At 22.0% G+C, this 15,535-nt stretch overlaps 2 protein-coding genes across 2 annotated transcripts; both read left to right on the top strand.

Moving 5' to 3' along the window:
* The first annotated feature begins 6,764 nt into the window (after positions 1 to 6,764).
* Positions 6,765 to 7,575, top strand: LOC129618514 (uncharacterized). Its single transcript, XM_055533309.1, has 2 exons — positions 6,765 to 7,066; positions 7,338 to 7,575. The coding sequence occupies exons 1-2, from the start codon at positions 6,765 to 6,767 to the stop codon at positions 7,573 to 7,575; spliced, it is 540 nt and encodes a 179-aa protein (XP_055389284.1).
* A 2,755-nt stretch (positions 7,576 to 10,330) lies between these two features.
* LOC129618512 (homeobox protein 2-like) lies at positions 10,331 to 15,188 on the top strand. The gene is made up of 4 exons (XM_055533308.1): positions 10,331 to 10,496; positions 10,767 to 11,123; positions 13,130 to 13,285; positions 14,953 to 15,188. Exons 1-4 carry the CDS (start codon positions 10,331 to 10,333, stop codon positions 15,186 to 15,188), a joined length of 915 nt encoding a protein of 304 aa, XP_055389283.1.
* Positions 15,189 to 15,535: the final 347 nt, after the last annotated feature.

The raw sequence follows: 15,535 nt of genomic DNA, 5'->3' as shown, positions 1-15,535 counted from the left end.
GTTACTGGCATATTCTAAACAAAAAAAAAAACTTCCATTTAACATACATACAATACTTAAGTACATAATAATGTGTTCAGTATCAAAAATAATATATGGAATAATATTTGTAGCATAGCACGCATGGTATAATGGTATGGCAAGATAATATACTCATACAAAATTTTCTTTGTAATACATTTCTAATGTATAAATGTAATTAACACCTTTTCTGAATACACGATTCACTGCTTATGATAATTATCCTTGAATATACATACATACACGTTCAAATCTATACATATAATTTCTAAATACAAGTAAAAAAAGAACGACAAATGAGCGTTAAAGAACAGTAAATAAACATTTCTTTTTTTTAATATAAATATTATGTGGAAAAAAAATGAACGTTCCACTTTTAATGGGTCACCTAGATATTCTAGATTTTCTAAAAGAAAATTATTTATGTATACAATTTTCTAACGAAATTGTAACAGTATTGCTTTTGTTTAGTCAAATATTTTTTTTATATTTAGTTGTTATTTTTTTTTTTGTGACTGTTATTTCCCTTTAAAATTACTAAATAATTTTTTGGTTTAATTTAAAGAATTGAAGAATTTTCAAATTAAATTTATAAAATAAATGCAATATTTTATTTGTATTCAAAAGGTTTCAGCTCCTATAAGATTCGGAAACGTTTATAGCCCAAAATATTTCCATTTCGCAAGAAAACCAATTGACTATTGCGTAAAATTTATGTACATAAGTGTAGCACTTTTCGCGGAATAGCACTCTCGTGAATTATTTTCGCCAGACTAATATAAAGCTTCGTTATTTGCGAACGTATTCTAAAAGTATATGTTTATAAAACTAAAACTATAACGTTAGCAGTCATGTGCTGCTCAAATCAGAATTATAGTAAGATTAGGTTTTCCAAAAGGAATAGTATGTTTTTTACAAATATTTCTCAAATAACATTCTATAGAAAATCGTGTTAATAATAAAATTGTACGACTTAATTGGTTAATTAAATTTTAATAATTTCATAATGAACATGGCTGAACATTATAAATTGTCTTAGCTTCTATACATCTCCTATTTGGTTCATTAGAGTACGCACTAATTTTCATTTATTTTTTTTTTTGCATTCATTGCATTTTTAATTTTTTTGCAAAGCAATTACATCTATAAGAATTCCATGAATAAATAATTACAATATATTATGAAGTAAATATTTAAACTTCATTAAAATTATTATTATTATTTGCCTACTTGTCTAGGTTAACTTAAGAGATATGATGCTTATTGCTTTTATATTATAAGCGTAACTTTCTCTGACCAATTTAAATTCACAGTCATTTGCACGTGTTACATATGCATGGTACATATTTGTATATGATAAAGCGTTATATAATGTTATTTGAAACATAATAATTTTTTTTTTTTTGCATTTTGATGAATGGCTGATATCCTTTTTAATTTTTAAATATTAACTTATATTCTTCATAATTAAAAAATACTTATCTACTTAAGTATGTATACTCGCGTATATATTTTGTGAAAGAGATGGTATTTTGTATATACATTATCTCCATACATATAATACATATATAAGTATAAGAATATGTATTTGCTTTTAATTACACCATTTAAGTTGTTTTGAAATATTATGACCTTCCTGAATATTAATTAAAAATAATTGACCCAAAATCTAGAATAAAACAGCACATTATATAAGTGCACATGTTCATGTACATGTGTGACGTTATACAATATTGTATATACGAGTATTTTATGTGTATAATATGAAAGAGGATCTGATTTTGAAGAAAGTTTTTAAATAAAAAGGATATAATGGTAACAATTGCTATGATAACAATATAAATTTTCATTTATCGCGTTCATATTCATATATGTGTGTATATGCGATCAAATAATAATTATAATATAAATGGACTTTTACTTAAACAGTATAACACTTATGGAAATACACATATAAAAATGTATATGTGTATGTACAATACCACATAGAAAGATAACAGTATTCCTTTCAAATTTAAATTAAAAATCGAAATTGAAACTCTAACTCAATATAATTTTGATTTCAAGCCATTTCAAAAAGAATTTTTAATAAAACTTATTTATTGAGATGCACTTCAGATATAATGAGGAATTGGAAATATAATTATTGATAGATTTCTTTTAATATACATATAGGAACAGAGACCATACGCTTTACTTAAAATAAAACTTGTAGGAATGATACTAGTTCAATAATATTGTAAATGAATTAAAATTAAAAATAAAAAAAACTATACTGAAATTGAAAGAAATTTAAGTTTAAATAAAGTAGAGTCAAACCAATGGTTTGTAATGTAGCACTTTTCCCATCAACAGGTAAAAATACTGCTTTTAAAAATAATCTATGTATGTATGTATGCTATGTATGTATGTATGCTATATATGTATGTACTACATGATTAAAATTACTTTTATTCTTATAGGAATATATTTCAAAAATTGCATACTTTTAGGTGTGCAACTTTTGAAATAAAACAAAAAAAAATTTAAAAGACGTAAACGTATTGCTCGACTTGAAGGGTTAATTGCGAGTTAAAATTAATAATTATATTTGTTTAATGGCAAGATAACGATAAATATCTTTCTGCATATATAGAAATTTGGAAAAGGTTGCAGTTTTAGAAATTTGAGGAACCAAAAATTCTAAAGTTGAAGCTTAAAAAAAAAAAATATAAAAAGTTGTTGTAAAAAGTGCTAAAATTTGAGACTCCGAAATAGTCGTGAGGTTTAGGAGAACCTGAAATTTATAAGAAACCTAAAGGTTAGAATAAAAATGATATCAAAAATATGGAAAAAAAACGGATTTCAGATAACGGTAAATATTAAAGACCATTTTATCTGCAAAGGTATGAAAGTTTGGTAAATATGTCCACGGACGGACGAACAGGCGGATTATACCCAAACTTTTTTAAATTTTTTTTGGAAAAGTGCTAAAAATAAATTTTTCTAAAATTATGTTTTTTACGAAATTTTGAATCATAAAATGTCAGTGATATTAATCTACCAATATTCATCGTTTTCACTGACTCATACAAACCCAAAAGCAATATTTATAGCCAATAAAAATAAAAATGGTAATTTAATTAACAAATATTAGAACAAAATTTTAATTTAATATTAGAACAAAATTTTCTTTTTATTCTTTAGTTCTATTTTCTTTGTCTTTCGATTCTAAATTAATTGTCAAGGAGATTTCATTTATAATAGAAATATTTTTCAATAACAAAGACAAAAATTAAAATTTATAAGAAATTACAAAATAATTAATAATAAATTTTATTTTATTTCCCATACATGTAGTTGCCAATTCCAAATTTTAGAAAAAAATTATTCTTTGATTTTTAATTTAATTTAACAAAGTACAATAGTTTATAGGAATTTAATAAAATTTAAATGAATTCGTCATCGACTCATCATAATTATTTTCTTTTAAAAATAATATTTTTTATATTAATATTATTTGCTTTTATAGCAATTACATTTTTTGTATATTTTATTGAAAATGTTGTGAACGAGAATAATGAAATTTCACAGAAATTTAATAAATTCAATAAAACATCAAAAATTAAGAATAAAAATAAATTAACATTGACAGAATCAAGTGTAAATGTCATAAATTATAATGAAATTTTAAGTGAAAATAATGAAAATGAAATTTCAATCACTCAAAATATTATTAAAAATGATAATAAAATGAATATAAGTATAAATAATAATGAAAATAATGTAAAATTTATAAATATAAATAGTAAAGAAGAAAATGATGATATAAAAATTAATTATACAAAATCAGATGAGAAAAAATCACGAAGAAAAAGATATTATTTAATATTTCCAGAAGGCAGTTCCCTACAATTATGTAAGTACAATGACAACTCATTGTTGGGTTGTGGAAATTAAGAAAATTTAATTTAATTCTTAAGTTAAATTCGTTCAACGCCTTTGCGGTTATGTGGCGGGACTAAAATTTCCTAAGTCGTGTTTTCTATGGAAATGTACATCTCTGTCTGTGTCGCTTCGTTTGTCTGCCTATTTCGGTTGAACCGATTTTGTGAAAATTTAAATATGAATTTTCTTCGACGTAGTTATCAACTACAGGAGTAAGTCAGATCTCAGCAACTGAACCTGAAATATGAGCCGATTATACATTTATAAAACAAATAAACGGATTTCCTTGCAACTGAATATTTTAACCATGCTTCTTAAAATGTGGTAATAATAAAAACAGTTTTTTTTAATAAATATGAAAATTAATATCGATCATATTATATGTAATATGTAATATGTCTTCCGTACTTCTCTATGTTAAGGTGGATCCCAGATCAAAGTCTTCACGATTTTTTATTAAAATAATTTGGACTTACGCTTAAAATCCAGCAAATTGTTGCATGAAACTTCACTTTAATTTTCAGTTAAAAACTTTGTGTTTTGAAAAAAAATGTAATTTTCAAAAAAAAAATGAATTTCTTGCTAAAACTTGTACATAAATAATAGAACATAATATAAACAAACTAGTTATGTATATTATGTATGTATAAGTACATTAGAAAAAAAATTCGTGAAATGTTAACATTTCCTATATATCATAAAATATAATTTTTAATTTTTTTTTTGTTATTGTTATTTTAGCATTTTGTGCTTATTATTATTATCCAGGATATGAATTTTATGGTCTTTATGGATTAACAGTTGCGCTTGCATGGCAATTACCAATTAAACCACCTAGTGAACAAATTGATGATCTTGAAAAAATTTCCGAACATTTTAGTACACAAAAAAATACAACCGACATTTTGTCAAATCGTAAAGATTCTATTAATAACATCAAATATACAGATGATAAAAATAAATATTTAAATAGAAAACAAAAAAATAAATATGAAAATGAACAAGGATACAAGAACACAAATGGTAAGAATAATAATGAAAATATGTACATATATAAATAAATAAATATAAAAAAAATATATATATATATATATATATGAAAACGTAAATTTCATATTAATGATAAATAAATCACCTTCACACATACATACATGTATTTTTATATATAATTTTTGCTATCATTATCGAAAAATAAAATAACAATAATAATAATGCAAAAAAAAAAAAAATTATCCAATAATAACAGATGGCAATAGTATAAATGAATATAATAATCAACATCAACATCATCATCAGGCTGAACTAATATGGAGAAATAATAATAATAATGGTATCAAATGGAAAAACTATTCTAATACTATTGATGATAACATTCTTAACGACCGTATTTTTAATACCAATAGCAACAATTATTTAAAAAAAACCAAACTAAATAAATCAACACCATATAAAAACAGTGAATATTATAAAAATTCAACATTAAATGGATATTGGCAAGGACATAACTATTGGTTAGGGCCATATAATAATAATCATTACAATCCTATTTGGAAAAATAATAATCCCATGATATTGTCATCTCTATATAACAGGTATTACATGAAATTTATATTTATTTACTTGTATATATGTATATGTATAATAATTATATAAATATATTTTTTTATGTATTTCTATTTTTATGTTATATATACCTTAATATACACAGGATCTTTTTTATATCTTTTGTATATAAATGTAAAAATCGATGACATACAATATAAAAAATTTGATATGTTGCATTTGATAGACAGTAACACATTATATATTGTTAAGGAAGAGGGGACTGATGCTAACTACAAAAAATAATACAAAATAATTAATTATAGAAGGAAATTTTTATCAAAATTATAATATGGTTATAATTATTATTACATATTTATATTCTTATAAATTGTCCAAGTTATAATAATTAACATAAAATTTATTTCAGAAATATATATAGCTAGTAATTAAATGATCTTGATTTTGATTTGACAAAAACTTTGTTAGTTTGATTCGTATTTGGTATTAAAGTGGAATTATATTATAGAAATATTATGAACTGATTTAATTAGTGCAATGAAAACGTGTCTAAAATTATCAATATCATATAGTATAACATTTAAATATTTATTTATTGAATTTTCCATGGGTCTATTGTAAAAGCAATATGGTTGGACAATATAGTTGAAAAAATTGCAGAAATTTGCTTTTGAAGTTAATACTAATATTCTTGTATTAAAAAATTAAGTCTTACTAATAAATATGGTTCTGCTAACAACCATTCTGCTAAAAAATAACTTCGAGGTTTTAAAAATAAATATCAACCATTACATACAAGCATATTACGCTGTATAGAGCAAAGAACAATTCATGAATTTCAACTATGAATTTCTACATCATATATAAACATTTTTATACGTTTATCTAAAATTAATTTTAAATTTTATAATTTTTGAAAAATAAAATTTTGTATACAACCATTATGGCTACTTAATATCCCACCTATTGTAATGAAATATTTATTATAACAAAATTCATATATGAAATTATGTTTCGTTAATTTTTTGTAGAAATTTCTATTTTTAGTAAAATACAAAAAAAAAACGATAGCAAATAAAAAAGCTACCATTTTCAATTAACAAAACCTCTTGACATGAATAAAAATTTATGATTTTCATTAATCAATTTAAGTGAATGTTAAATTAATAAAAATTCTCTATTTTTTTTTATAATTTTTTTTTATTTTTATTTTGAATATTTTTTTTTTCTTTTATTTCAGAATTTCATCAAATATGAAAAATGCTAACACTGAATATAATCAATATTCATACAAAACATCGATAAATTCTCTTAAAGATAAAAAAATTACATCAACGACATCTGGTGGCAATATTAATAATAAAAAAATAAGAAAAAAATTTAAGAAAAAAAATAAAAAAACTTCATTCAAGCCATACGTCATTCCGATATTTGGTAAACGTAAGAAAAGAGACACAGATATACCAAGTTATGATAAATACGATCTCATAGATATAAATTATCATCGTACATCTCGTCAGGAACTATATGAGAAACTTGAAAAATTTTTGGATCAGTAAGTATTAAATTATGAGAAAAACCAGAAAAAAAAAAAATAAAAAATTATTATTCAATTTTACTCGTGTTCCATACTACATTTTAATATATAAAGGACTTTATAAGGATATAAAAATTAAATTAAAATTTACATTCCCATCCACATGAAAATAAACATTATATAAAAATACATACATATTATATACTATACATACAATTTAACTGCATAAATATAAAATACACATAAATATTAATTTTCAATAATAATGTCATAATATATTTAATTTCAGATTGGGACAAAATGGAACTGAATGTATTTTAAAGTCATTATGTGAAATTGGTCAGAGAGAAGATGATACTGAACCTGTAGATATATTTCGAGAAATTTTAAGAGCTATTTTCACTTTACCACAACCAGTTTTTAAAGTTAAACAAGAAAAACATAAAATATATGATGAAGCGCATTCATATGAAGGTGATTGTAATGAAAAATATCCTCTTTGCCCTACAAGTGTTTGGGCTGAATGAATACAAGTACTGAATGTTTGTATATATAAATATATGTACTTATATGGATAAAATGTTATTATATAAATTATTGTGATTGAATAAAAATTTTAAATAATTTTTTTGTTTTTTAATGTTTTCATTTATATAGTATGCATTTTTAATATATATGAGAAGAAATTGAATAAAAATAAACTTCTGATTTAATTTATAGAATTTGGAATTAGCACTGTTCTATATTAAAAGTATAGCCATGATATTATCATCTATTAAAACTGATACTTCCTGAAATCTTTTGTTGGCTTTCAATTTTTTAAATAAGAATAAAATAATATCGTCGACCCAATAATATTTTACCCCAAATTTACAATATTTATTTACAATATTTTATTTATATATTTATTTATTCTTTCATTTCACAAAATTCATATATAATTTATTGTTTATGAGAAATTTATACTAAAACTAATCTTACAAAGTAATTTTTCTAAAAGCTACATTACTTTTGAACAAATTTACTTTTTTACAAATCTTGATATTATCCAGTAATGTATTACTGTTTGTTTGGGCCTCCCAACTTCATAAATGTACTTGTTATAGGTACCACTAAATGCATTCTCTGCCTAATATTATAATTATGTACTGTATGCCCTTATCTTGTTGGAATTGAAATTTAATTTCATATTTCATCCCTTTGTTTGCTGTTTTAAAAACATATTTGCATTTCTCGAAATACAACAACTGATTAATATCTCTTTTTATTGCCATAGTAATTGGAATAATACTCTCTTTCAAATGCTTAAATATTTATCCTATTTTTAATGTTCATCTTTGCAGATTTCAAGACGTTAAATGTTTTTCACTCTTTATATTACATTATATCCGGCTTTTAATATAATTTCATGATATTCCATATGATGAAATCCATATAAGACTTTGATATTTTTTTTACCTTTTTTTTTGATGTACTTTGATTCCTTATTACAACTTGAAGGAATACATAAATGGTCCTATTATAGAGATTCTCCTATTATAGAGAGAGTGTTTATAAAAAATTCAGCGCTTATAGTATTATTGATTCGCACGCTGTATTTTATCTGTAAAAATAATGCTTTATTAAATCAGTAAAAATAACCGAAACATAATGACCTTCATCTAAAGCTGCAGAATCAGTATAAGTTCCTTCTATGAAGCCATATTAATTTTTATCAAAAGCGACTGTTGATTCAACAAAGTTACGAATTCGTTTATTAATAGCTTTCTTATAGATTTCGCTAATTAAATTTAGGATTGCTATTGGCATATAATTACCACATTCCCCTGTTTGTCCAACCTTTTGGATGAATATATTACAGCCTTCTCAAACATTCAGGATAACTCTGCCGATGAGGCATAAATTTACATATCGTCATAGCATAGTAATAATAGAATAATAATAAATTTCATATTTGCATAAATTCCCTATATATTCTACAGTAGCTAGAGTAATAACATACAGAATATTATATACAAGTTTTCAACACAACTATAGTTTGCATTTTATTAAGTTTGTGTTACTTTTTTATTAAAAACCATTTAATAATTACAAATAAATTCATGTAGGTATACATATATATATGTAAGTAAAACATAAAAATTAAGTATAATTGTACAATTTTTTTTAATAATAAACAATTACTACTAAACATCCATTAACAAATTGTTCATTCAATTGTATTGCTGTATTGTTACATTTTTTTATTAAACTTTAAAGTATACAATAAGTAAACACATTTAAAATGTTGCTAATTAGAACATTAAATGGTAATAAACTTTTCAATTGATTTTCAATATAGAATAATATAATAGATATTTTAAACCAAGAAGAAAAAAAACTATACCACATAGAACATTTCTACATTGCATAGTTACAGAATAATATGTAGTATAATGTCTTAGAATAATATGTAGTGGGCTTCATTAGTGTTATTGTAAGAGTGTTAAGTAAAGATGAACTGAATTGGATTTTAATAGTTTAAATTATTTGTAGTAACGTTAGGAGTATATTTTTAATTATGCAGATGTAATTGCAATATTGTAATTTTTTTTTATTTTTTTTTAAGTGTTTAAGTGTTCATAAAAATATTGAATTTAATAGAATAAAAGGTATATTAAAAGTTAAAATGAAATTGATTTAATTTTTTAAATAAAAAAAATTATTATATATAGTACCAGTTACTACAACTATTTTATTACAAATACATGTAACAAAATTAAACTTAGATTTTATTATAAACCTGTTCAATTGTGCAAATCTAGCAAACTGTACTTTTTGCACATATTGTCGAACATATAGGTTTGTACGGATATTTGCTGTTATTTAAAAATAATAGAAATCATATATACAAAAATTAGTTCTCATTACTCTTGAAAAATACACCCACCTGCAATATCAATTTTCTTTAAAAAAAAACACTCCTCCTCGCAAAAATAAAGGAAATCCAAGTAAAATCCTTTTTATAAATTTTGTAAAATTACTTTATTTTCTTTATTTTTTCTTTTGATATATTTATATTCCTTTAGATAAATTACCATCACTATGGTTTCAAAATTATATTTCAAGAGATCATCTATATCCAAATCATCATCATCAGCATCATCACCATTATTGTCATCACTATCAATATCAAAAATATCATCAAAAACAAGAAGAACATTATTATTAAAATCGGCAACCATTTGGCATTGGATGTTTTGGTTAATTTTCTTCTTCATTCTAATTATGTTAATTTTGATAATGTCATTTAATAACCGAAATGACAATGAAAATGATTATTCCAATAATAATGATGATACGAATAGCGAAAATTTTCACACCATCGATTATTTTGACATTTCTAACAACAATAACAACGAAAACATAAATGATAACGATAATAATTTTATTTCTCCATCTACTGATAGTTTTGATAATCATGATATTATAAATAATCACTATCATAAAATAAATAATGAAAAAATTACCAGAAAATATTTACACAATGATAAAATTATAAAAAACTATAATAATTATACTAAAAATACTATGATTCAAAATAGTTCATTACAAGAAAATTCAATAAAACAAAACTATAATAGTAATGATGATAGTAAATTTTATCAAAATGAAATTTTTAAATTAAATGAAAATATTAATCATAAAATAAATGAAAAACAAAATAGAAATTTTGAAGAGTTCATTGGTATCGAAAAACATTCTTATTCTAACAAAAAATTTTCAACTTTTCATCATCCTATCACTGATAATATTCACAATATACAATCATCTAATGTTAATAATGACATCAATATTCTTAATAATGAATATAAACCTATTACGAAAGTTAGTTATAATGTTCTAGAGCATAGTAGTATGTTTAAGGATGTTTACTTAAAATATCATTATCATAATGATGAAGAAGCAGGACAAAAAGATGAAGAAGATTTTATAAAGGAATATGAAGAAAATAAGGAAAATGCTGATACTGAAAGGATATTGTCTAGAAGTAGACGTTATTTAACATTCCCGGAAGGAAGCTCATTTCAAATAGGTACGTATAGGTAAATTTTTTTAACGATTATGTATATTTTCTTTTATATTTTACCCATACATAATTTTTCAATTCATATATTCTATTAAGGAATTTAAAATTAGACAAAATGTATATTAATATTTTTTTTAACATATATACAAGCATTACGTATTTATTTACATATAGATTAATATACACGAAAATTAAATTTTCTTTTTAGTTTACTTTACTGTAATAATGTAAAATGAGAATTTAGAAAATATTAAATTTTCCAATGACAAACTGAACTCCTCAAATGTCTTCCTTAATCGAAATAATAAAATGGTTTTAAAAGTTACAAACTCTAAAATTCTCGAATATCTCCAAAAAATCAATTTTCTAGACTTTAACAACTCTTTTTCGAAAACATTTAAATTCTTAAATATAACAATCTTCTGATGGGGGTGTAAAACATATTGGTAAATTGTATTTATTAAGAAAACATTAGCATTACATTACACAAATTATATTATTAGAAAAGACATTAAACACATATTATTAAATATGTGTTTTCCAAGGAAATTACTGATACATAATAAAAATAAATTTATATAAGTTTAAATATAATATATATTAAAAATAAATTCATTAAAATTTATTTTATGAATTACAAAATGTAAAGAAATTAAAATAATTATATTCGAATTTAAAATTTTAATTTAATAAAATAAAAATTAATATAATTTTATTGTCATATTGAAAAGTTGCAAAATTTTTAAAACTTTAAAATGTGATCCATTATTGTTTGTGATTGAATTTTTAAATTTTTATAATCACGGTATTTAAATTTGACTTGAAAAATTTATTTAATTTCATATTTCAACATCATTATTCACAATATTCTTTATAAGACAACAAAATTGAATTCATGCTACTAGAAACTAATTAACAGAATAGCGTTCATTAATTTTAATAACGAAAAACAAAATTATAAGTAATCATCACTATTTAGTTGAGTTCAAATCTCTGTTGTTAATACACAAATCGCCTCCAACACAAAGCCTTAAATTTTAATTTTTAACCTACTTAAAATTTTAAATTTTCTTTAATATAAATCATAAATATTTCAAGTTTATGATAAATGAAATCTTTAAATATTATAAATTAATTATCTTCTTGCATTTTATTCCTTTTAAAATAATTGATGTTTTAGATTTTACACATAAAAAATCGTACTATTTCCATCACAGCGAAAATTAATTATTTCAAAATATTTTTAAAAATATTTGTAGAAGTACTTAAAGTACGAACCGTACACACACCCTTTCGCTTAATTGCTAAAGTGATCCCTTTCATAGAATTTGAGAGTTATATTTTGAAAAAAAATTTTTAATATAAAATTAATTGTTCTACAAAATAATAAAACATTCCATGTATTATAAATAAAAACTAATATATTAAAAGCTATAAAAACTTTTATTAACCTATAATAAATCTTAATTATTCCTATTCTATTTGCAAACAACCTGTTGCGATTCCAAATTTTCCGGCAACGAATTTTTAATTAATAAAACCAAAACTTGCGTATAATAAAATTAATTATTATATCCATAAATATCAAAATTTCCATACACCATTTTATTTATATTGTTTACTCGTATAATTAAATTTCACTATAGCTTAAAATTTATAAATTTAAAATTATTCAATTATAAATTTACATAAATTTAAATAATCTATTATAAGTACAGTATGTATTATATTAATTTTTTTTTAAATATTTTATTAAAATAATTAATGAAAATAATTATATAAATGTGTGTGTGTATATAATTAATAATTATTAATAATTTCTTCATTAAATACATAATTCCTCATTTGAGAGGTGGAAAAACAAAATTTATGTACTTATAAATAATAAAATTACAATTTTGAATATAGTTTTGATTTTGGAAAAAAATATGGAAATTTTTATATTTATGCGATTTAATATTTAATAATTTTATTTTTACATACATACATACTTTTTTTTTCTTTTACTCAAGTTTGGGATGGAATCGTACCAATTGTCGATTATAATAATTATTTAATTCTTGGTATAACAGTTGCTTTGGCATGGGCATTACCAAGTGATCCACCAAGTGAAATAATTGAAAATGTTGTTAATAAATTAAATAATGGTACTTTAGGTCTTCAAAGAAGTGATAATGAAACTCATCCAATATATAGATATGATGATTATTATAAAACATTTAATCACAATCAAATGGAATCGAATGAAAATCTGAAAGGAAATGAAAATATATCACCAACAAATTTTAATAATTTTCATCCACCTTTAAAATATTCATATTATCAGAAAAATATGAAAAATAATAATTATTTTAAGGAAAATCCTTTTAACAATAATTATGAAAATAAATATAAATTTAACAATTTTAATGGTAAATGGGATAATGAATCCTGGAATACAATCACAAAAACGAAGTAAGTCAAAAAATTATTATTAAAAATTTTTTTTTAAATTTTCATACTTAGCACAAAAAATTAACATTTTTTAAGAAAAAAAAAATTAAAATTTAATATTAATATTTTTTAAAGCACTAAAATTTAATTTTAACTTTCTTAAAATTCAATTTGAACAATGATAACTACGTTCAAACAAAAATCGCTTTTCTTAATTTAATTAATTGCAACAAGTTTTCCCACCAGGAACACCATATCAAGGTTTTCGCGATAAAATCAAATTTTTTCATATAATCGTTTTTAATTTTTTTAAATTGAACGTAATCTTTAACAGAAGGAGCAGTGTGTACTAAAAACTTTTATGTTCGTGTAGAATAAGCCATATTATTAACAACTTGTGCATATATGTGTATGTTGATCGTATATATAATATGGGCTTTACATGAATACATTGGAAAATCTCAAATTTCATTTAATTCTCTTTAACTCAAATGGACATTTATACTCTTTCTTCTTCAGAAATATTTCATTCTTTGGAATATGAAATATTCCCATTTCAAAATTTTAATTTGTAGATTTCTTTTATATGAATCCTTTCACCATTTCCAAAACTATTTCTACATTCAAATATTTAACATAAATTTATATAACTACTTATATGTCATTGTCATATCTATAGTTTATAAAAAAAAAATATTTTTTAATCCTTATCAAAATTTTTAACCGAGACTATATTAAATTTCGATTGATACAAAAACGAATAGATTTTGATCGAATAGAAATCAAAAATTAACTTTAATGTGATATAAAGTTGAATACTTCAAAGAAATTTTGATTCAAAAGAATAAAGTACACAGATTTATAGAATTTTATATTCTGTAAATTTTATATGTAAATACTATTGTACACATATGACAAATTATTGATGTTAGAGCAACTTCTTTGTCGTACACATTCAAATGCCATTACAATGAAACTTTAAGAACATCATTGTTATTAGTCTAATACTCTTCATTCTATTTGTAAATTTATTGAACTGACAATAAAAAATATTGAAAAATTATTTCTCATTTGCTTTTGAATATTTCTCAAAAATAAAACTATTTTCAAAGGAAACATACAATACGAGTACAATAATTTTATATGCAATATTTTTACCAAAAATTTTTAAATTTAAGGATTTTTGTGAATTTTTTAACAATGAATAAACAATGTTTCAAATCAAACCTGGAAATGGTTTAGTTCAAAGTTTTGTCCAAATAAAGACTCCCTATACTTTCAGAAATTAATACATGCAATATCCAATAAATATTTGTGATATTTAATATAAAGCTAATAAAAATTTTTTTCTTTTATAGTGGAATAAATCAAATATTTTCATCAAATCAAAACTTCAATTCAGATTATAATAATTTTAAATGGAATAAAAATTATATTGACAACAACAATAGAAAATATACTGAAGGATATCATAATAAGTTTAAAAAAAATCATATTATAATTCCTGTTTTTGGTAAACGTAAGAAACGTGACATCAGGAAATATCATTATGACCCTTTACAAATTGTGGATATTTTATATCATAGGCAATCTCGCTTTATACTATACGATAAAATTGAAAAATTTTTAAATGAGTAAGTTGAAAACAGTTATTAAATATACGTTATGTATTCTATTAAAATAAGTAATTTAAACAATTTTTTAACCTTCTGATATATGTATGTATATAGATTAGACGCAACTTTCCCGCTTCGTATAATTTACCCAGAAAATTTGTTGAAATACATGAAATATAATCTAACATTTTTTCATATTAAAGTTACGAACGGTACTTAAATAAAGCTTAAAAAAATTTATTTAAATTTTTTTAACCAGATTTAAAAATGCATTACTGACCAAATTCTGTATTTCTGTTATTTATGTTATCATTCTGTCAAACTGAATCTGATCACCAAATATTTTCTTTTATATTAGAACAACTAATT

Source organism: Condylostylus longicornis, unplaced genomic scaffold (genome assembly GCF_029603195.1).
Source record: "Condylostylus longicornis isolate FDR11 unplaced genomic scaffold, ASM2960319v2 ptg000008l, whole genome shotgun sequence".
Lineage (NCBI taxonomy): Eukaryota > Metazoa > Arthropoda > Insecta > Diptera > Dolichopodidae > Condylostylus > Condylostylus longicornis.
Note: the sequence above shows the minus strand (reverse complement) of the source record. Positions and strands in the feature narration are given on the sequence as shown.

What these genes read in the sequence shown, in the direction of transcription:
- LOC129618514 (XM_055533309.1), top strand. Translation starts at nt 6,765, where the DNA reads ATGAAAAATGCTAACACTGAATATAATCAATATTCATACAAAACATCG. An exon ending in CTTGAAAAATTTTTGGATCA is followed by an intron (nt 7,067 to 7,337) that starts GTAAGTATTAAA and finishes ATTTAATTTCAG; the next exon opens with ATTGGGACAAAATGGAACTG.
- LOC129618512 (XM_055533308.1), top strand. Translation starts at nt 10,331, where the DNA reads ATGTCATTTAATAACCGAAATGACAATGAAAATGATTATTCCAATAAT. An exon ending in TATTTCTCCATCTACTGATA is followed by an intron (nt 10,497 to 10,766) that starts GTTTTGATAATC and finishes GAAATTTTGAAG; the next exon opens with AGTTCATTGGTATCGAAAAA. An exon ending in AGGAAGCTCATTTCAAATAG is followed by an intron (nt 11,124 to 13,129) that starts GTACGTATAGGT and finishes CTTTTACTCAAG; the next exon opens with TTTGGGATGGAATCGTACCA.